General features: G+C 48.5%; 5 protein-coding genes across 5 annotated transcripts; 4 read left to right on the top strand and 1 right to left on the bottom strand.

The window, feature by feature from the left end:
- Positions 1–594: 594 nt before the first annotated feature.
- DFJ58DRAFT_215565 (AP-2 complex subunit mu-domain containing protein) lies at positions 595–2,704 on the top strand. The gene is made up of 11 exons (XM_041379287.1): positions 595–724; positions 774–803; positions 859–893; positions 941–1,072; positions 1,122–1,252; positions 1,304–1,398; positions 1,450–1,579; positions 1,640–1,880; positions 1,941–2,174; positions 2,224–2,458; positions 2,514–2,704. Exons 1-11 carry the CDS (start codon positions 716–718, stop codon positions 2,517–2,519), a joined length of 1,278 nt encoding a protein of 425 aa, XP_041246862.1. The 5' UTR covers positions 595–715; the 3' UTR covers positions 2,520–2,704.
- Position 2,705: 1 nt separating this feature from the next.
- On the top strand, positions 2,706–6,408 carry DFJ58DRAFT_215697 (SIT4 phosphatase-associated protein-domain-containing protein). Its single transcript, XM_041379288.1, has 11 exons — positions 2,706–2,769; positions 2,835–2,999; positions 3,104–3,305; positions 3,362–3,496; positions 3,552–4,169; positions 4,221–4,913; positions 4,963–5,144; positions 5,194–5,614; positions 5,664–5,846; positions 5,894–5,971; positions 6,024–6,408. Exons 1-11 carry the CDS (start codon positions 2,759–2,761, stop codon positions 6,321–6,323), a joined length of 2,988 nt encoding a protein of 995 aa, XP_041246861.1. The 5' UTR covers positions 2,706–2,758; the 3' UTR covers positions 6,324–6,408.
- Positions 6,240–7,460, bottom strand: DFJ58DRAFT_215542 (uncharacterized protein). The gene is made up of 7 exons (XM_041379286.1): positions 7,402–7,460; positions 7,197–7,350; positions 7,069–7,146; positions 6,917–7,019; positions 6,810–6,867; positions 6,659–6,754; positions 6,240–6,605 (listed from the first exon to the last, which is right to left on the bottom strand). Exons 1-7 carry the CDS (start codon positions 7,438–7,440, stop codon positions 6,438–6,440), a joined length of 696 nt encoding a protein of 231 aa, XP_041246860.1. The 5' UTR covers positions 7,441–7,460; the 3' UTR covers positions 6,240–6,437.
- Positions 7,461–9,201: 1,741 nt separating this feature from the next.
- On the top strand, positions 9,202–11,481 carry DFJ58DRAFT_725047 (thiamine diphosphate-binding protein; the record flags this gene model as incomplete). The annotated part of the gene is made up of 5 exons (XM_041385172.1): positions 9,202–9,383; positions 9,443–10,847; positions 10,901–11,093; positions 11,144–11,349; positions 11,407–11,481. The coding sequence occupies 5 exons, from the start codon at positions 9,202–9,204 to the stop codon at positions 11,479–11,481; spliced, it is 2,061 nt and encodes a 686-aa protein (XP_041246859.1).
- Positions 11,482–17,539: 6,058 nt separating this feature from the next.
- Positions 17,540–18,382, top strand: DFJ58DRAFT_725046 (uncharacterized protein; the record flags this gene model as incomplete). The annotated part of the gene is made up of 2 exons (XM_041385171.1): positions 17,540–18,219; positions 18,274–18,382. 2 exons carry the CDS (start codon positions 17,540–17,542, stop codon positions 18,380–18,382), a joined length of 789 nt encoding a protein of 262 aa, XP_041246858.1.
- Between the last annotated feature and the right edge of the window lie 2,610 nt (positions 18,383–20,992).

Raw genomic sequence — 20,992 nt, 5'->3', positions numbered from 1 at the left:
GACACCTTCATGGAAAGCACAGAGTACATGGAGATCTTATCTTCATCAGTGGCGCATGCGCCCCCAGATGGAGCCCGTCAATATCGAAATGGTCAAAAAGTACTTCAGCTGGGTCATGTTATCGTATAGGCACCCGTGATCGGGGTGTCGCTGGGCGTGGAGTGATAGGGCCACTAGACGGGCATTCTTGCTCGTTCGTCCCGTGGAATCGTTGTGACCTTGGGCTGCCTGACTGAGCAGACGACACGAGCAGCCTGGAAGATTTGTCGGAGCCCGAGTCCCCATCGGATGATGCGCCTAGCGGGCCTTCTGGAGAGCATGGACCAGTTGATTCAGAGTCTCGCTTGCGAGCTTCTTTCGCCTTTGACAGCTTTTTGTGCAGTCCTTGGATCACAGTGCCATCGCACGGGTAAAGGTCATGGTTACTGTTCAAGAAATGATGGATGTCAGGACGCTAGACATATTGCAACTGTATGGCATCTCCAAGGGTGGTGTTTTCGTGCCTTGACAGTACTTACCTGCATTTTAAAATGTTCCTGGGCATTTGTATTATAATTATATCGTATGGTGATTTATGACAAGAAACTAAACGGTGTGATGCTGATAAAAGGGGGTTTCCTTTTTGGTCAGATGATGGACGTGAGACTTCCTTCCGTTGTCATTACATACTTCCGCAAACCATTCCGAGTCAGCAAACAGACCTAGTCAAATATTCATGATTTCGGTTGGTCGTTTTCAACATTGGCATCGACAGTGCTAAGTGTTGCGTCTAGGCATTCTTCATATTCAATCAGAAGGGAGAGGTGCGCTTGGTTGTCTTATCATCGTCTTCTCTTTATAACGAATTCGTGGCGCTAGGTTCTCATATCAAGACTGTATCGGACGGACTTCAAGTAGGAACGTTTTCTATTCACGCCCTTACTCGTCTTATGCATTATAGGCGATCCATCGCAGACGTGTTCCGGATACAAGTCGTGTCTAACAGTGATGTGCGATCTCCAATCATAACGTTGGGCTCGACCAGTTTCTTTCACGTGCGGGTGAACAACCTCTACATTGTCTGCGTGACAAAGTGTGTCCCATACCTCTAGCTGTACTTGTCGCACTAATCATCAGCTCAGGACAAATGCAAATGCTGCCCTCGTCTTTGAATTTTGCTACCGTTTTATTAGTATCGCCAAGTCATATTTTGGAAAAGTGGACGAGGAATCCGTCAAGAACAACTTCGTGCTGATATACGAATTAATTGATGGTAAGATGGCTTTATATATCTGGATGGCGCTTCTTCTATGACGCTCCACAGAAATCAGTGACTACGGATACCCTCAGAACAGCGAGATCGACACCCTCAAATCCTATATCACGACAGAAAGCGTAATATCTTCGGCTATAGCAGCTGTTTGCATTTTCCCTTACTGGTCGATCGACATTCTGCTGATGGGACTTTAGGAGGAGTCATCGAAAATCACTACACAAGCCACAGGAGCGACAAGTTGGCGACGTGGCGATGTGAAATACAAGAAGAATGAGGCATTTGTCGACGTGGTGGAGACTGTCAATCTAAGCATGAGTGCAAAAGGTGATGATGACTTAGACTTCCTCTTGTGCATCGTGTGTAATGTTCGTGATTGTTCTCTAGGGACTGTCCTCCGTGCCGATGTGGATGGGCATATTCAAATGCGCGCGTATCTGTCTGGGACGCCAGAATGCAAATTCGGTCTCAACGACAAGCTTGTAATTGACAAGAATAGCCAAGGCGGGGCAAGCGACGCGGTAGAGCTGGATGACTGTCGCTTCCACCAGTGTGTCCGGCTCAATGAATTCGACACAAGCCGCACGATCAGCTTTATTCCTCCTGATGGCGAATTTGAACTGATGAGGCGAGTCACTTTTATCTTTCTCAGTTCCACAACAAACCACTGAAATCAAACGTTATGCAGGTACCGCTCGACGTCAAATGTCAAATTGCCTTTGCGAGTGATCCCTACGGTAAATGAGATTGGAACGACGCAAGTGTCGTACAACATCGCCGTGAAAGCCAATTTTGGGACCAAGTTGTCCGCCACCAACGTGGTTTTACGGATACCGACACCATTGAACACGACCGGCGTGGACTGCAAAGTTGCAAATGGTAAGGCTAAATATGTACCTGCCGAAAATGTGGTCGTATGGAAGTATGTCACCTGGTCCACTTGGGATGACTGCCGCTTATATTGCGTCCAGGATTCCGCGGATTCAAGGTGGACAGGAGTGCACCTTCAGCGCGACTGCTAGTCTTACTAGCACTACCACTCGGCAAGTTTGGGCTCGACCACCTATTGATGTTGACTTTGAAGTTTTGATGCTCACCGCATCTGGTCTGATTGTCCGGTTTCTCAAAGTTTTTGAGAAAAGCAATTATCACAGCATCAAGTGGGTACGCTATCTCACCAAAGCAAGTGGGAGTTATCAGATTCGGGTATGTGGTTAAACCAACCGACTCGTGACAGTTCGCGTGCTGATAACTGGCAAAGTTTTGATGCGATCAGTATCCCATACATTTGTTGACTTATATACTACATCCTTGGACAATCGTGTTAATCACATACCAACTGATGGACTTTGTATCCTTCTGAAATTTTAACTACATGTTGTCGGGACTTGTGTTTGGAGTACCAATCTTAGTAACAACTATACACACTGGCTGGCAGGCCCCGACTCGGACAGCCGCGCTCGCCTCAGCTCCGTTCCTCAGTTTCAACAACATCGCTCCGCTTTCATGTTCTGGAGGTAATTGCTTTCCCTTTCCACATATTGTGGTTTTTAAATACAGTGTGAACTCTATTCTTGAGTAGATTCGGATTTCACAACACATCCTCCATCGACAGTCTATTGGACAAAGATGATGTTTCATTAGAGGCAATTCTAGACGAAGACGATTTACTACAGGAATGTAAGTCGCAGAACACGCGGCTCATCGACTACTTTCAGCGTGTAGACGTCCTGAAAAGACTTCTGGGGTATGTGACTGGTCAGATTGCAGGCGAAGAGGACCGAGGACGGTTCAAGTAAGCCTTATCTCCGGTACCTCTGCCTCATGGGCATCTCCACTGATCAATTCTAGATATCCATATGTCGCTACCGAAGTTCTTTGCAGTGAAATATGGTCGATAGTGGAAACCTGCGTCAATTCGTCAGACCAGCTGCTGACACCGTTCTGGGAAACAGTTCTCGACAAATCTCCGGAAGAGATGAAGACAGAGATGGTCATGGCCTCTCACTTTGCCAAGATTAATGCTGTCTTCCTCACTAAGAAGCCGGCGGAGGTGAATGCCTATCTTTTCACCCCCGTCCTCTGACGAACCCAGAGCTATGTGCTCAGATGCTTGCCTTCATCCAATCCCAACCATCTGTCGTGGAGCGCCTCTTGCGACACGTCGAGACGCCATCCGTAGTTGACCTTCTTGTCCGCATTATCCAGCTGGACGAAGTCCCGGGTGGTGCAGGGGTTCTTGAAGTATGCTCTTATATGCAGCGTTCTGCGTGGCAGCTTACCCAGTATCGCACTTCAGTGGCTTTCGTCGGAGAACCTCATGGGCAGATTGATTGAGCTGCTTTCCCCGGCGCACACCAGCGACATGCACACAGTGGTTTCAGAACTGATCAAGGGGATACTTTCCATGGCTACTGCGTCACCTGCGCCAGGACTTACGGATGGTCTGCAGAATGGAGTTGCTTCAAATCTCTTTTCCAGGGAGCTGGCGCGGCCCGAGAGCGTTTCAGCATTAACTGATTACATATTAGGCGATTTCAGTCCATTAGCCGAAGCCGAAGTCCAGCAAGTCATCGTTGATGATGATTCTACTGATCATTGTAGTTCCTCCACCCCAGGGCTCCCAAATCTTGACTCCTCTGTCTCTTCTGTTGTCCACTCGATATCTGTGGTCATCGAACTTATTCGGAAAAATAACTCAGATTATTTCGAACCGTACCTCTTCCATACCCTGCGAAATCGGCTGATTCATATCCAACAACAGCTGGCAGGGGCTGAAAACGGGCGCGCGAAGCTCGAGGAGTCCATGAAGGAGATGTCGGACAGAATGGGTGTGGTTTACCTGGGCCCCTTACTGGAGATTATGGGCGAACGACTCACGACCTTCGAGAAATATCTTCGTCGACCACGATCTTTGGTGAGTCTGTCGGTTATCACTCGAACTCTCGATATAACCTTCCCCCCTCAGCAAGGTCCCATACCCACAACTGTAGGTGTGATCACGCCTCTCACCTTCGAACGATTTCGGATATGCGAGTTGTATGCTGAACTCCTGCATTGCTCCAACATGGCTATATTAAATCGTCCCGGGGAGTATAGCGATCTTTATGACAAGCAAGGTCGATTACAAGGCGGGCTATCGTCTCTGGAGCATCTTGCTCGTGTAATTGCCATCGGTTCCGGAGATGAAAGAGACCAGGACGCAATGGACGACAACCATGACGACGTTGAGCCCGCATTGGAGTTACCAGTCACAACCCAATCACGAGGCTCTTCGCTATTAGATTCGGATGAAGACATGAGCGATGATGAACCCGGCAGCTCGGATGACGATGTTCTGGAGGAGATCATGATGGATGACCCTCCAAAACTGCAACATTCACCATCGGAAGATCTTCCGCCACAGGAATCTCCAATAATCGACCCTTCCTCGCTTAATGCAGCGTCGTTGGCTCCACCTGCCGAGATTGCGGCTCAAGGTACTGCAAAACGGACTTCCAGCACGTCTAGTAGTAGTGATAGCTCGACTGCAAAATCTCCCTCCGTACATTCGCGCAGAAGCTCCAAGCGGATGGTTAGCACTGATACAGTGCCAGGTCTCTCAATAGGGGAGATAACGAAAATGCGCTTCTTGGAGGCCAATGTTTTAGGGACCTTATTGGTGAGCTGCCAGTTTTCCGTACTGCTGCTGTACTTATACGTTTGACTAGGACCTCTTCTTCGAATTCCCTTGGAATAACTTTTTGCACAATACGGTCTATGATTTCATCCATCAAATTCTCACAGGTAGGACTGATGGAGGACTGAATAAAGAATTGTCGATCTCTCTCTTCCGGGATGCACATATCATGCAACGTATCATCGACGGTCAGAAGCGAAATGATGCAGAAAGGTATCACGCTTCATCTCATCGTTGCATGATCTCAATTATACTCCTCCAGCTCAAAGGCGAAGGGTGTCCGACTTGGGTACATGGGCCATCTGACGCAGGTGGCAGAGGACGTTATTGGAGCTCTTGAACATTATCCACCCAACCTCCGTTTAATCATTGAGCAGTATGCACCTCAGCCTGCTTGGCAGGAGTACGTGACGGGTCGCTTCAATGAGACCAAGAAACGGGATAGCAGCCTTCTTGGTGGAGGGAGGCCTGTCGTTACCTCAAATTCACGTGCTGGTGGTAGATGGACGGTTGACGAAGAAGACAGAGGCTCATCAATGAATGCAGCTGCGACCACAGGTCCTGGAACTACTGGTGAATTCAGGAGATCCGTGACCACAAGACCATCAAGAGCAACAAGTGCTGACTTCGGTCCTGCGCCGATGGACGACGACGAAGACGACCATGGCGTTGGACCTCCACAAGTATGTCTTGCTTCATCCAGAAACTGAAGATTGGCTCATTTTTGTCCAGTTTGCTCGCTACTTGGCTCAAGAGATGCACTCAAGGGAGCAGTTCAACTCATCATCTGATGCTTCGGATGAAGACGATGATGATGATGGTGGATGGTTGGCTCAATCGTCATTTGATTTAGGCAGACCACCCCTTCGGAGAAATACTGGAAATCGACAAGAAGTTTCTTCAAGTGGTTTTGACGTAGGTACATCCCCACTGTATCATTTCCCTGAAGTAATTCGCCCCAGGATGCATTCAATCCTGGCCCCAGTGGTGCTTTGAGGGAGGCGCTTGCTGATGATCCTTTCGGCGTAAAATATGATGACGTGAATAATTCTACTTCCCTCTCGTTGAGCTCTTTTGACAGACTCATTCCAGGACGACGGTTTCGGCCCATTTTCCGATGCGGCGGCAACCTCCCCAGATCACTTCAATTTTTCCTCGTCTTTCTCATCTGATGAATCTTTTGACTTTGGAGATTTCCAGAGCTCAGACGACAGCATCCATGACGGTGAGCTCACCCCGACTGCTGGGAGCTGGACTTTGGCAAGCGGTTCAGAATCAGAGGGGGACGAGTTCGGCAACCCTGGAAAGGGTTCGAATGGAATGCACCATATATCGTTGGATGATTTGAACGGACGATTGGAGGAGCCTGATAAAAGTAAGGACTGGAGTTAAACAACGGTGTGTTGATAGTGTGTATTGTCCGCATTATCTTAGATGATGCTCTACTGTTCATGTGTACATATCGCAGCACATATTTCTTCTATTCATTGTCTTGTGTGATGTATGTCAAAGGCTATTTGGCGTGAACTGATATCCTCCACCCCTTGACTCTGCTGTGAATTTCAGCTCGGCGAGCACTTTCCCGGTTGGATCAGCAAGAGCGCATTCAACACTATCACCTGGATTGACAGGGCCAACACCAGAAGGGGTTCCAGTGAGTATGAGATCACCCTCCTGTGCATTTGGGTGAATACATCAGGACTGCGGACACGATTATTCTGACGTACCTCCAAGGTCACGATGGAAGAGATGTGTTCAATAAGTCGTGGGATACGGAAAATCATATCCCCAGTCGTGCCATTCTGCTTAATCTCACCATTAATCTAGCACACAAAGAATCGCGTCAAAACATGTTCCCGCTCGATAATTAAGACAAACCTTCAGGGAGAGCATGAGGTCATGAGCATCCGAAACGGACGACTTGGGGATAAAAGACCTGATCACAGGTTCAAGACACATCGAGATAACGTGTTTTCATGACACACCCAATGGGAGTGAATGTATCGAAGCCCTTCACAGCAGACCAAGGCAGACCCTTCTTCTTCACCTCATCCTGCATGTTTCGTGCGGTCATGTCGACAGCCAAAGCTATGTATCCTAATCAGCATTCAGAACAATTCGCAAAACATTTGCTCACCGTAGCCCGCAATGTGGGACTCAGCTGCATCCTGGGAAATATCCCGACCACCTTTCCCGATTACGAGGCCAAGTTCAACTGCTCTGGAATTCATAGTACTTTTAGAAGAGCATAATATCGATGCGGACCTTCATGGTGTGCTACAACACCGCGTGGAATTTCAACCTTTCCCCCAGTAGGGAGGTAGCTCGTCGTGGGCTTGAGAAAGTAGAAAGGCTCTTTCGTCCTGGCGTTGTTGAGCTCTTTAATGTGCTCAGAGTAGTTTCTGCCAATGGCAATGATCTTGGTTCAAAGTCAGCATACATTAGCCGCGTAGCGAAGTTTTAATTTCACCTTTTTTCCCTGCCTCACGAACTGAGCTGCTGCAGACATGAGTATTGATGAGCACAAGCTGAGCACACTGAGACGGAACGCCGCGTGAAGGTTAAGTAGTGGTCACGTGAGATACTTATCAATATGCTCGTGGCGGACCGCGGTACCCGAGTCCGACTGGCTAGATATCAGCTGTCAACTTGTCCAGCAGCTGGATGCTCTCCATTGTGTTCCAAATCTTCGAATTCTTCCTTTTGAACCCCCTCGGAATGCGCTGGGGGAGGTCAAAAAATGATTTTCATGTCACGCAGGGTCAAGCAGCCCATTAGGGAAGCTTGGTCTATCGAGCGGCTCAATCAATCTTGGCATGTCTCTTGAATGATCCATGGTGCAATCATACTTATTCTTCAGCACTCAATTCATATCTTGCGCTCTGTGATCTGCATCATTTTGCTATCGAGCAAACTTCGGACACTCTGTCTTACCTTGTCACCTTTATGGCGGCTCATATCAACCACGCTCAGTGGATAATCATATTTCGGAGATCTGCAGCCTCTTGAGGAATATTTCCCTAATGTTCGAGCTATTTTGCGTTTCCGTCTGGCAGCAAAGACTTTCCAGGGAGCAAAACGACGATATAGAATTCCTGCCATCCGTCGCAAACTCCCACTCACTCGAACAGACCTTGGTCGAGTCTATGATCAACTCTCGCCTAATGCTTCCCATGACGGCAAACTTTTCCTTGCACAACCTCTTAACGGCTTCCATGGCCTGTTTCGTTTAGGCGAATTAGTCTGGTCTGATAGCACCTGTCTTCGGGTGCGAAACAAATTACCTCTTCGCACTTCTGTTCGGTCTGACAAGATAAGATGGTCACTCCTTTGTTCTACCCACTCACGAGGTTGATCCCTAGTTCGAGGATTCCTCAATTGTTATCCACCAATCTCAGATTCATCCAAATCCACATTGCCTTTCTGAACTATCTCGAATCTCGCGATAGTTTGTTTCCTTTCCATTCTACTAGGTTATGGTTGTGTTCGGACGGTCCGGTCCCCACGCGATCATGGTTCATGGGCAAAATGCGCGTTTTCTTCCCCTCCTCCATTGCCGGGCATTCAATGAGGGCTGGGGGTGCGATGTCACTTGCTGCTGCTGGAGTTCCTGCAGCGCAGATCCAAGCCATGGGTCGATGGTCTTCAGATTCCCTCAGAGTCTACATAGGCAAAAACTTCATACTCTCATATTTAATGGTAGGGCCGCACTGGATGGTTGTGATTCGTTCACGTCCGTCTCTTCCTAAGTATAGTCTTTTGATATTTTTATTGTGCTTATGTGTCGTGACACCACATATATTTGTAACTTGTATCTTGCTTTCTTAATCTATTCTTTCTCCTTCAACTCTCCACCCTCCATCCCTCCCATAAAAACACATTTACAGTGTTTTTTGCACGCGTATTCACGCATCCCTAGTACTACAAGTCTCTCCCGAGTCTTTCTGGTTGTGTGTATTTTGGTTTTTTTCTCGCAATTTTCATTGGACCTCCAGTTCGCCGCGGGGTCTTCTGACTTCTCTCGCTGGCTAATCCCGCTCTTGCGAGGCTGAGTGAGAGCGATTAGATCACATGAATTTGTTGTCCTTTGACAGATTGACAAGGTCATGTATTGATCGGGCTTGGTCGGATTTTCCCGATTGAGGTCTCGGCCGACTATTAGGTGCGAGTCGAGTCACTCTTAGCACTCCAAGACTTGCAAAAATTGTTGTTTCAAAGCAACGCTTTCTCAAAACCTCTCTTGTTCTCGTCGCTGTACTCAACGACGATCATGTCGTTCCCTGTGACATTTCGTGTATGCAATGCACCAAAATCTACTGCAAAGGTCTCATTTATCCGCCCCCGCTCAACTGTCGCATCGTCTTCGATTGTCGACGCAAAGGCTAGGATAAGAGATCATGCTAGAAACATCAGTAGATCATCAATTCGAGATGCTACTGCGGTTCCTGCTGCGTGCGTGTTATTCATGTGTCTATTCATATCTTAAGCCATCTGATAATATCCACTCGCAGTCGACCTTCCCCAGCTCCTGGATTCCAGCAGCTGCCACAGAAAAATAATCTTCCATTTGACTTGGAGTTGCATACCAACACACCTCTGGATCATTCCTTTGTTGGCATGTCAGGTGGTCAGATTTTTCACGAGATGATGCTTCGGCACGGGGTGAAGCATGTTTTTGGTTATCCCGGCGGGGCTATTCTTCCCGTGTTCGATGCCATTCACAACTCTAAACATTTCCACTTCGTTCTTCCTCGTCATGAGCAGGGCGCTGGGCATATGGCAGAAGGTTATGCTCGCGTATCAGGAAAGCCTGGTGTCGTCCTAGTGACTTCTGGTCCAGGCGCGACCAACGTCGTTACAGCAATGCAAGACGCGCTTTCTGATGGTGTTCCTCTCGTTGTTTTCTGCGGCCAGGTAGCAACCTCGGCTATCGGGTCTGATGCATTCCAAGAAGCCGACGTTATCGGTATTTCACGTAGCTGCACCAAGTGGAACGTGATGGTCAAGGACATAGCAGAACTGCCAAGACGCATCAACGAAGCATTCAAAATTGCAACTTCTGGTCGTCCTGGACCTGTGTTGGTCGATTTACCCAAGGATGTCACTGCTGGCATTCTTCGCACACCTTTGCCATACAAAGCGACTACTCCAGGCTCGCACACCCTACCTGCGAATCCTATGCAGCCTATCTCTTCTCTAATCGACATGGCGTTGATCCAGCAAGCTGCCAACCTCATCAACCAATCGCAACGACCTATCATTTACGCCGGCAATGGTGTCCTCTCATCACCTTTGGGTCCAAAGTTACTTGCACAATTGGCTAAGGAGGGTAACATTCCTGTAACAACCACTCTGCAAGGCCTCGGTGCCTATGACGAGACAGATGAGAGAAGTCTGCACATGCTTGGCATGCACGGATCTGCATACGCAAATTTGGCAATGCAACAGGCGGATGTTATCATTGCCCTGGGTGCACGATTTGATGACCGTGTCACGGGCAAGGTTGATACTTTCGCACCTGCTGCCCGAGCTGCTGCCTCGCAGGGCCGCGGAGGTATCATCCACTTTGAGATTCAGCCGAAGAACATCAACAAAGTCGTCAATGCTTCCATCCCTGTCCTCGGCGACGTCGTTTCCAACATGGCTGCACTCGTCCCCTTGATCCGATCGTCACCACGTACACGGTGGTTCGGCGACATCCAAGAGTGGAAGCAGAAGTACCCCTTCACATACGTCCCTTCAAAATCTGGTGCACGATGCAAGCCACAGGAGGTTATCGAGGAGTTGGACCGGCAGACGGCCCACAAGAAGGACGATGTTATCATAACTACTGGTGTTGGTCAACATCAAATGTGGGCGGCCCAACACTTCCGATGGAAGACGCCTCGGTCAATGGTTACTTCCGGTGGTCTTGGAGTGAGCTATCGCCTTTTTCCTCCACGAGATGTCGGACGTTGACAATTTTGCAGACCATGGGTTTTGGCCTTCCTGCTGCCGTTGGTGCTAAAGTGGCCGCGCCTAACAAAATTGTTGTTGACATCGATGGTGACGCATCATTCAGCATGACTGCTATGGAGCTCGCCACCGCCTCGCAGTACGATATCGGTGTCAAAGTCCTCATCCTTAACAACGAATTCCAGGGTATGGTCTTGCAATGGCAAGGTTGGTCGATCCCACCTTCAATATATGGATAGTTCTCATGAGAAATCTAGATCTATTCTATGATTCCAGGTACTCGCACACTCGGATGACAAACCCCGACTTCGTCATGCTTGCTAAAGCTATGTATGTACACGCGATTCGATGCGAATCTGCGGCAGACCTTCCTGCAAAGATGAAGGAGTTCCTGGAATACGACGGCTCGAAACCCGTTTTGCTGGAGTGCAAGGTCGAAACTGACGAGCACGTGTACCCGATGGTGCGTTTAGAGAGGCCAGTCTATCTTTGAGTCGGGTAAACTAACTGTTGCGACCAGGTTCCCGCCGGGAAGGCGTTGCATGAACAGGTCCTCCACCCTATTCTGAGGCCAAAAGAAAAATCCGACGCATGATCTATTTTTCATTATTCTCGATCTATATGCATATTAAACCAACATTCACTCTTCGCGCTCATCCGATTTACAACATACCGTTTTCACTGTGTACTAACATTCATGGGCTCGACCATCTTTTATTGACACGAACCACATTTATCTACGGCGTCCCTGGGGTCGCAAAAGGGATGTTGATTCCCATAGGCATATTGGGTATTCTGCTGGCTACTCCAAATAACAGAACAGAAATAGTATCACTGCGTCCAAGAATAGCGTTTGCGCTGTCATTAGCTTCGCCCGACGAGATCGAATATGATCCTACTATCAGCCAGGTTCATCAGCACTGCGCAACTGTTGGATACAAGATCGGGATATCTATTCATAAGCAGTGCATGGAGGTGTCCGGTGATCCAATTTTGTATGCGATCAGTGTGGACATGGGCGTAGTGGGGCTCGGGACGTCGAAGATACGACTGCTTGGCAAAATTAGTGTCCTGTGTTAGTAGTGCTGTGCATCCGATGGTCAGGGCAGACCAAGTGAAGAGGATCAAAGTTCAAAATAGCAGATCGTTCTTCCCAAGAAAGCCCTACCCAAGGCTAGTCGCGATGCGGCCAGAGTCAACCAACAGAGTGCGATAGAGCCTATCACAGGCTAGCCAAGGCCGTGTTTGCCGCGCCGTTATCCCCTGTCCTTATTGATTCATTGACAAGTCTAAGCCCAGATCCATCAAAGCGTAATTGGTTTAAACGTGATGACGAGTCTTGCATACTTGGTAGAGTTTACTCAAGCCAAGGATCCTAATGACGCTGTGCGATGATCAAGGCACAGTATGTATTCAGTCGAGAAAGTGTTTACGCACCCCTAAGTGTGACGTGATAGAGAGGGTTGATGGGAACACCGGTCCAGTGTATAGGCACAAACCCGTCGCGTCGCAAACTCAGACGATGAACAGGCAGAAACCTCATGCAGCAGATGAGTAAATAATACGAATAGACGCATTGCGCTGTTGGAATGCTTTCAGGGAGCTGGAGCTAGATCGAATGAAAATGGACACAGCTCACTAGTTCAACCGATGATATCCGACTGAAACGCTTACCTGTAGAAAAAGCCTTAAATCACGCCACTGTGGGTCCATTGGACGTGAGCTATGGAGCTGTGGGAAATGAATAGTGAATCATGTTGCCCCTCAGACCGTGGGCGATAAGACCGCAGCGAGCAAGAAAGTTTGATTGATATTCGGTACGCTAGAGATGGATTCATTAGTCTCTCTTGGTCACGGTCAACCTTACAGCACAGCGGTAGGTAATCTCCACTCACTGTTGAATCTCCTGATGGGGATACGATGCTTGAGCATGCCTGATCCCTTCAGGGAAACATTGCGCATGCAAACCATGATGTATATCCTGAGGCACAAACCCTCTTTTGCGAAGTAATAGAATGCATGTCACGCAAGAGGGAGGGCCCTCGGAGCATCGTTCCGAATCAACCTCGAAAACACAAGCGCAAGCGCCAAAACGCTAATTTGTATGTCAATATATGGCATTATTCACCAAACCTTGAGCAACTGATGTTGAACCTACACGACACGCAGATGCGAGTCTGATGTTTTACGTTTTCCCATGACAGATTGCCTCGCCTTGAATGATGCCCGTGAATGTGCTTGTCTAGAAGCGGGAGGCATAGCTAGTAGACGCTGGATCGACTCCCGCGAGTAGCTTTGCTCCATGATCTTCCTAGTGCCTCGAGTTGAGAATTGCGGCATGACAATGCGAGCGGGATTAGAAGCGGGCCTTTTGACGTAAGTAAACGTACGCGATGCGGACCGAGCGGTGTTATTGGAAGATCAAGGACAAACTTGTTGTCCCCGGAAGGAGCATGATGATTGTCGACATTTGTGAGACCTCTGAAACTTTCTCAACGTTTTCGAACTCGAAGATAAAAGAGCGGCGTTACGCCACATTCTGATTGGTGGCGATATGAATGAGCCCTAGTATGTTAAGAACGAAACCAGAAAACAAGCATATCACGGGTAAATCTAGTGGGTTTGATCAGTTCATAGATCATCGCTGATTAGGACATTAATACGTACGATGGACTCCCACTGCATGCACAGATGCAAGAAAATGTGTTCAATCAATCATAGACGTCTCAACACACAACCCATCAACACACCAGTACTGCGATGCAGTATATCAACTAGAGCTGTTTACATGCCGCCACTTTCTTATCACCGTCAGGGATTCAAAGGGGTTCCGGATGACTCAGCGCAAGCATTAATGCCATAGGGATTTGATCTGCATGCCGGAATGCAAGCCTGAGACTCGGAGCGCGTAAGGTGAGCACGCAAATGAATGTGGATATCAAATAAGAATGCCGGCCTTGGATTGATACGCTGCTGGAGGATCCACGGATTCAAGGGTATCCCCGGGGAAATCGACTAGGCGAATCACTGCCTGGCGTGCAGGTGTATTCATACGGCGGCCTCGGATAGGAGTACCACGCATAGTCGTCGTACCGATGGAGGGCATCGTCTGGCACCATCGCCTGGGACATGATGGCGGAAATCATGAAATGGTGAGTGAAATTGACAAATAGGACTCAGATATGACTTCAGGTAGACACACATAGTAGGGCAATACCACGATCTTCGGAAGCACTCCATCCCTATACAAATACAATCGCAACGCGGCGTTGTGCTGCTACCCCATCCACTCTCGGAACTTTCGTCGACCGCGAATAATCCACAGCGGCACCGTCCAGCTTGAAGATTACGAGAATCAGACGAGAGAGGTGGATCACAAGTCGAGGCGCGCAGTAATGTCCAATATTTCACGCTTTGTCTTTCATTGTGAGGGTTCAAAATGACACGAAAATGAGATTATCACAAGGAGATCGCCGGACGATATGAATAAAACGTGTATCGATGTCTTCTAACACACGACAAGCGTTCAGTATGGAGCTTCATTATGGGTCGACGGTCCTTATTGGTAATCCATCTGGGAGCGTGAGGATCCATCGTGCTGAGAGAAAGATAATGCGCGGAGGTTCGAAGATGAGATTATCGGTGTGAGATCAGTAATTGCACATTGGTGAGGAATGTGCGTGTTGAGTTGACAAAGGCGTTCTGATTACCAACGGAGGTCGTGTGTTTGTAATTGTCAGGATTCTATCGATCGCCTAGATAATCGCCGTCATCCAACGATAACTGCGCACAATAATGGCTCACCAGTAGCAAAACTAGATGACCTCGGGGTAAAACCAATCGATCAACCCGACCGTTACAGTGCAACTACCGGTAGCTTGAGGCACAGATCGGTAGCAACGACGTAGATCGTCGCTGATCAAGCGGGACCTCGATGTAATCACACTAGGTGAATCCGCGAAGGACGTTGAATCCGTTATCGATTTCGCTTGTTACCGTGAGCCACGAGACGAAGACGGCGACTAGATGTGGTAATTGATGACCGGGAGACTTTGTTTTGAATCGTACTTCAGGGGCTTCGTGCTCCATTCGGAGAGCCTCTAGGGGGAGTTGATCACGCAAATAGAAATCTGGAAAGCGGTAAGCGGTAAGCGGATAGGATGGGGAAAACAAAGAAGCGGGTGTGGAACATATTAATGCTCAGGTTCGAGATGAGCCGAGGGGTAAAGGGGTGTCCTCAAACATCCGTGTAAGTCTCGGTCGGCCTTTAAGAACCACGCGAAGGTCACAGGCGATTCCAACCGGATGTGTGGGCGTAGTTACTGGCAGCTGATCATGGTTCGAGACTCCGAAGGCCAGGGAGATAAGATAGCCAAAATCAGTTACTCAATGCATCCTGATTATACATGATCAAGATAATAATCAAGCTCACGATACATAATGGCCGGTTCCTGACGAAGGAAAGAGATGAAAGCGCCATATACGTGGTATCAAAGCATCGATACAACATCGTGCCATGCATACAGCATGCATACTGCCAGTATACGCGCCAAGATCATATCGATGGCAGGACAAAGGCCATCCTGTGATGCTGTATGGGATTGGCCAGGGCGGCTGTGCACCAATCCTGTTTGACACAATCAAACAACCGCCAGCCAATGATAAGCGCTCCCTCCAAGGCCAAAAGGGATTAAAACAAAGGCACATATTTAATACGACACGGCATGGCGTGATCAAAACGAGGGAAATTCGTGACTGCAACGAGGGAATGGTCTCAGTGGCACTACAAGCTGTACACGTATGGGTTTGCAGGGATTTTTCTACACAGAAGTAACCAGGGCAATGTCTTGCATTCCATGGGTATGGGTAGTTACTGGCTGGTTTGAAGTTATCTGGATTGGGTCCATGTTCCGTGGAGGCCCTCTGCCCTCCACGCACACCATTGGGAGAAAAAGGGAACGACTCGCTGGTAGATGTACATGCGTGCGGATAAATTTACCACGCGAGCTCAATCGAGGGCCTACGAAAACTCCCGTGAGGGGAGAATGGTGATATTTCTGGTGAAAGGACTGTCTATCCGAGGCCGATGCAGTGTATGCGGCCTTTGACGCCCATTTTAGCTCTTTTTGTGATATGAAGATAGCTAGAGAAAGCTCCGGTCAACCAAGAACAGAAGACATACCAAATAGGCGAGTTTGGGATGTGGTTGGATGTAATTTGTCACAGAAAGATGGCAGCTGGCTGACACGAGGGCGGCATGGTGTGGCAGCTCGCCAATATGGCTCAATGGGTCACAAAGCAATCTGTCGAACACATGCATAACGTGCTATAATGGGGGTCTACTGCGACGGCGGTTTGGTCCTGCGAAACTGGGCGGGAATCACTGTTATATGAACTACAACCACTGGATTATAGTTAGGATACGCCGATATTAGAGCGCACGCATAAAGACTGTGTGGCCTAGAGGAGTCTCGTGGCGTGAATCCACGGTCCGATCCCTTTGTGGAAGCTCGAGGCCAGATGTTTGAAAGAATCATTATAATATATTGATGAAACTGTCTCAGATCGTCTCGGGTAGGATGATGATATAGATTACCGGGAGTATACTACAACAAAGGGAGCGATTTAAAACGAGCTTCCTGGACGCACGTTGCAACATTCGACCGGTGAGATCGAAACGACTCACCTGCTCTAGCGGGGAATGATAGTGAGCGAAGGACCGAGCCGAATAATATCATAAATATTTGATTGGGATGTGGGGTATTCGGTGATATCATGCGATGGCTCGCATGCATGGAGCTGACATGATCAGTTAGCTATGTCATTTGAGGATATAATCAAGAGGAGTTCACGTGGAGAATATCACGTTTGCATGATGCGAGTGGATCGGAAGGAGCCGGAATTGAGGGGGAAAGGTGAGTCAGCAGCTCTGTTGAGTCAGCTGCGGTACCTGCGGACGAGTCATAGCGTGTTCTCCCGGCTTGGTCGGCAAGTCGTGCCAACCTCGAGACTCTGAGTAAAATATTCTGATTGGAATAAATAATAATTTTTCTAAACGGAAACTCGAGGCAAGAACGTGGAATGAGAGTAGTAAGAGGGTATTTCCTGATGAAGAGTAGATAAAGAAAAAGGATACTGGCGCAATCGCCGCAAATCTGAGATTGACCCAAATTGGATGGCCTGCCATGGCGTCTGTTGGCCACTCCATAATCGGATATTATTTCCTAATCAGGATAGGGAGGTGCACGATTACAGAGGATTACGCGGTTTGTCTTGGGTTGCCGGATTTCCAGCTCACCTTTGTCAGTTTGGGGTGGTGCGTATATAAACATGCTCCTGTCCTCCCATCATGTCCGTGTATTATCCTTCCCCCTCCCTGTGCGATATCAAGTCCACGGGTTAAACTTGGATCTATACAATCCTATAAATCCCTTTCGACCCTTGAATTATTTTTCTTACGGTGACGGCCTCCCGTGCTTCTAAATTTCAGCCCGCCTTCCCTGCCCGCAAACTCAATCTGGCTATAGTCTGTCCGACCCGAATAACACAACTCGCGCTATACATATAGCACACCTTTCCAAGCCCATTTTTTTCCTCGTGCGGACATGCCCCGCATAATTACCAGTACAACTCAATTCGATCCAACATCAACCATGGCATCATATGACTCCGCATCCACATCACATAGTGTATCATCTCCACCAATTGAAAGACACCGTCTCAGACGTAAACGTTCTCCTTCCCCATCCTCGCAACACTTCAGCGTAAATCCATTTGCTGCACATCGCACATATTCCCCATCAACCCGCGCTTCTGACATCGCACGCCTCCTTGACCCAGCATACGCATCCCCGTCTCATCAAACAGCCTTCAAGGCATTAGGGCGAACTGCTATCAGAGAGGTGTATGTTGATCATCACGGCGACCTCCATGACCCTGATTTCCGCGACTTCCCCACTTTTGGCCATGCGCACTCTAAACCAAGTTGGGAGCAGACATATGCAGACGAGAGTGATGCAGAGGAAGATGAGGGGATCTACCAGAGACGTGCGTCTATCGAGAAGCAACGGAGGCGGCCATCCACTACTGCTTATTACGCTTCCCCTGCTTACTACCCCTACGACGAGCCTTCGTCGTATGAGTCAAGAAATCTAGCTGAAGTCGAAGATGAAGATGAGCAGCTAGATCATCAAGAACGCGCACCTCTCAAGGAGAAGTGCTTCGCTACGCGATCAAAGTCTCCTGAGAAAACTTTTCAGACTGAGAAGGAGACATATCCTGAGAACCTCCATATTGAGGTACCGCAATCTCTTGCAGCTGACGGTGAATGGACGTGAGTTATATTCCTAATTGAATTGTATTTCAATAGCTGACATCGTGCTTGCAGACCTACGTGTGGACATGCTATTCGTCGACAGTGGCACGCCTTTACACTGAGCCTGCGCTTTAGTCTATTCCGGACCAAGCGTAGAATTCAGCGGAGAATGTCCAGCTAAACGCGCCACCTCACTCTATGTTATCACAACATTGCGCCAGCGAAATGTATATGCTTTCCTCCTTTTGAGCGCATGTCGCCGAGGGTCGCAACCTTGCATACCCCCCGATACCCAGCGGGACACGTCGTGCATTGCACCTGTCCATGCGCACACATTGTTCTCTAACTCCACGCCGCATTTCCCAACTTCGCCTTTTAGCGGCGCTTTCTTGCAAGCACGACCCGACTCGCGCAACCTTCATATTCGCATTTCCATCCCTCAGCATTTTCTTATTTTCGCATTGTTTTCAATTTTGCTTTCGCACGCGCAATGGACATCTATGCATCCACATTTCTATTCATTTTTAGGGACTGGATATCTATTCATCTAGTATCTATGTCCCCCGGTGGGACGTGCCGTGGAAGCGGGGATCGGATAAGGGGAGCAGAGGAATTGAACTATGACAGCATGAAAGCGAAGAAGTTGCAATTAGTGCAATGAAGGAGGAGTAACACCATACTATACGTAGTTTGGAACGAAGAGGAGACAATTGAATCACAATGAAATGACCGCATCTTCTTGGAGTGCTAAATTGAGAAATTCTCCGTCGGCTTGTCCGGCACTTGCCGTACCTCATGTTTCTCTTTTCAGCGCTCCTCTGTTGTCACGCTGCACATACTGAAAGTGATCTTGGGAAGGCTCGCATCATAAGTCCTTATCTCAGACAGCTCTACAAAACTGCCTGCCGATGCTGCTTGTGGGACGTAAGGAGGGGCGCACGCAATCCTTCCAAGTTGCCGGATTGGTACGCGTTAAGGCGATGATCCTTTTCTTATGCCTTCACCAGATTTGTCTATATTGGAACACAGTACGTGGGGCCATCCAATATCCATTCTGCATACCACGGGAATGTGAGACCCGATCCGATGTGGCGATGTTTTAGATTGTATGGCATAAGGTCCTGGTCTTATCGTTTCGTCAAGACACGTCGCTTCATGAAGCGAAGCTTTTTTCTGCGCTAAACCAGACACGACTCGAATGGAAGCCTTGGAACGGTATGCTCGCCGACGTAGCGTGGGCAATCGGTCCTTTGACCCGTCCTCCACTCCTTATCCAGCTCGAACCGTATCAGAAAACGAACGTAAAACAAAGAGTCGGAAGGCGCGTGGTCTCTCGTTCCTATCACGACGCGTTCGTTCCGGCGGGATTGCATACTGATATCGTTTCGACTACCCCACACGCGGTGTGCCTGTGGGATAAACCCTCAAACGTTGTCTACTCGATTCCGGCCGATGCTCCCGATTGTCCGTGATTTGCACACATTACCTCAGTTATCCAACCATCCACTGCTCATACATGCGTACATTGTGTCATCGCTCCGACCGCCTAGACCTCTAACGGCCTCTTGTACCCATCAGCCCTCGACGTAACATCACCGCAGTAGCTTTGGCTGTTCCAATTCATGCTGTCATTCTTCCTGACGCCGTGATCCTGTACTACCTGGTGGGATATCCAATCTTCAAACGTATTTGGATGGGTAAATCCAGGGTCGAACCCGCACGCCCTCTGCAACGCGTTCGGTCTTTTGCATGATCAGTTATCTGCAGTTCAAACACTGCTGCGCATCTTATTTTATGTGGTAAGTGATACATCTTTTCTGTATCCGGGTCATTCGCCAGATGCAGTCTGATCGGCGTCCATCAGTCCTCGCTCGAAAGGCGAGTTTTCAGCAGCGCCTCTGACTTCCCCGTGAGTTGTTTGCACTTCATTCTCGCCTTACTTCTAGTGAGCTCAAATATGTTTCTCTGTAGCGAGCGCTTTCCGAGCCGGAACCTGATAAGATAACACACGATCTCAAGTTAATTCTATTCGCTATCTATCCGAGAAATGCGTGCTTCGTATATGCTTCATCGTTCATTCGTTTTCATATGGGATCCGCTCATCCGCTTAGCCGAGCCGCGCCGCGGCGGCAATATGCAATACCGTTCCTCATCGCCTTGGGACTCGAAACGGTAGTTGCATCTAGCGAGGAAGCGAAGAAGGCTTCTTGTTATGAGCACCTCAAGGTTTCAGTGAGGTGTGGAGCTTTCCCTGCTCAGCATCGGAATGCTGTGTTCCTGCATTGAATTTCGAGACTGGAGGCGACTTAATGAACCTGCTAAAGCGGAGTACTGAAGGGCTCCACTTTACTTCCGCGACGGATTAGGCATCTATCGCATCATGGGCAATGCAATTGGTTCGACACAAGGCTTGCCCTTGCAGGCTCATCAATACTTGTACTACTCCGCCATATTGCTTGTCGAAGAAAGGCATCAAATGGACGGTGTTGGCATCCTTGGTTTCACGCTTCACTATATCACATCTGACATCTTTTCCCCTCCTTTGTTCTAGATCGTCCATGCGACCTCGGTGAGTCTAATGACCTACGCTTCTGCCCGCAATCTTATAGATTTCCCTTTGCCCAGCGATTATCTCTTGTGTCTTAAAGACGTTTCACTGTCTCCTATCTATTTCATTTCGCAAGATCCCGAATCAGTGTACCTTTGCATATGCCTATACGTATGATTTGAGCGGATCATCCTTTCCTTTCAGGTCTATCAAATTCGATCACACAAACGTTGGCATCTCCTC

Source organism: Suillus subalutaceus, assembly GCF_016647625.1.
Source record: "Suillus subalutaceus strain FC151 chromosome Unknown DFJ58scaffold_23, whole genome shotgun sequence".
Taxonomy (NCBI): Eukaryota; Fungi; Basidiomycota; class Agaricomycetes; order Boletales; family Suillaceae; genus Suillus; species Suillus subalutaceus.
Note: the sequence above shows the minus strand (reverse complement) of the source record. Positions and strands in the feature narration are given on the sequence as shown.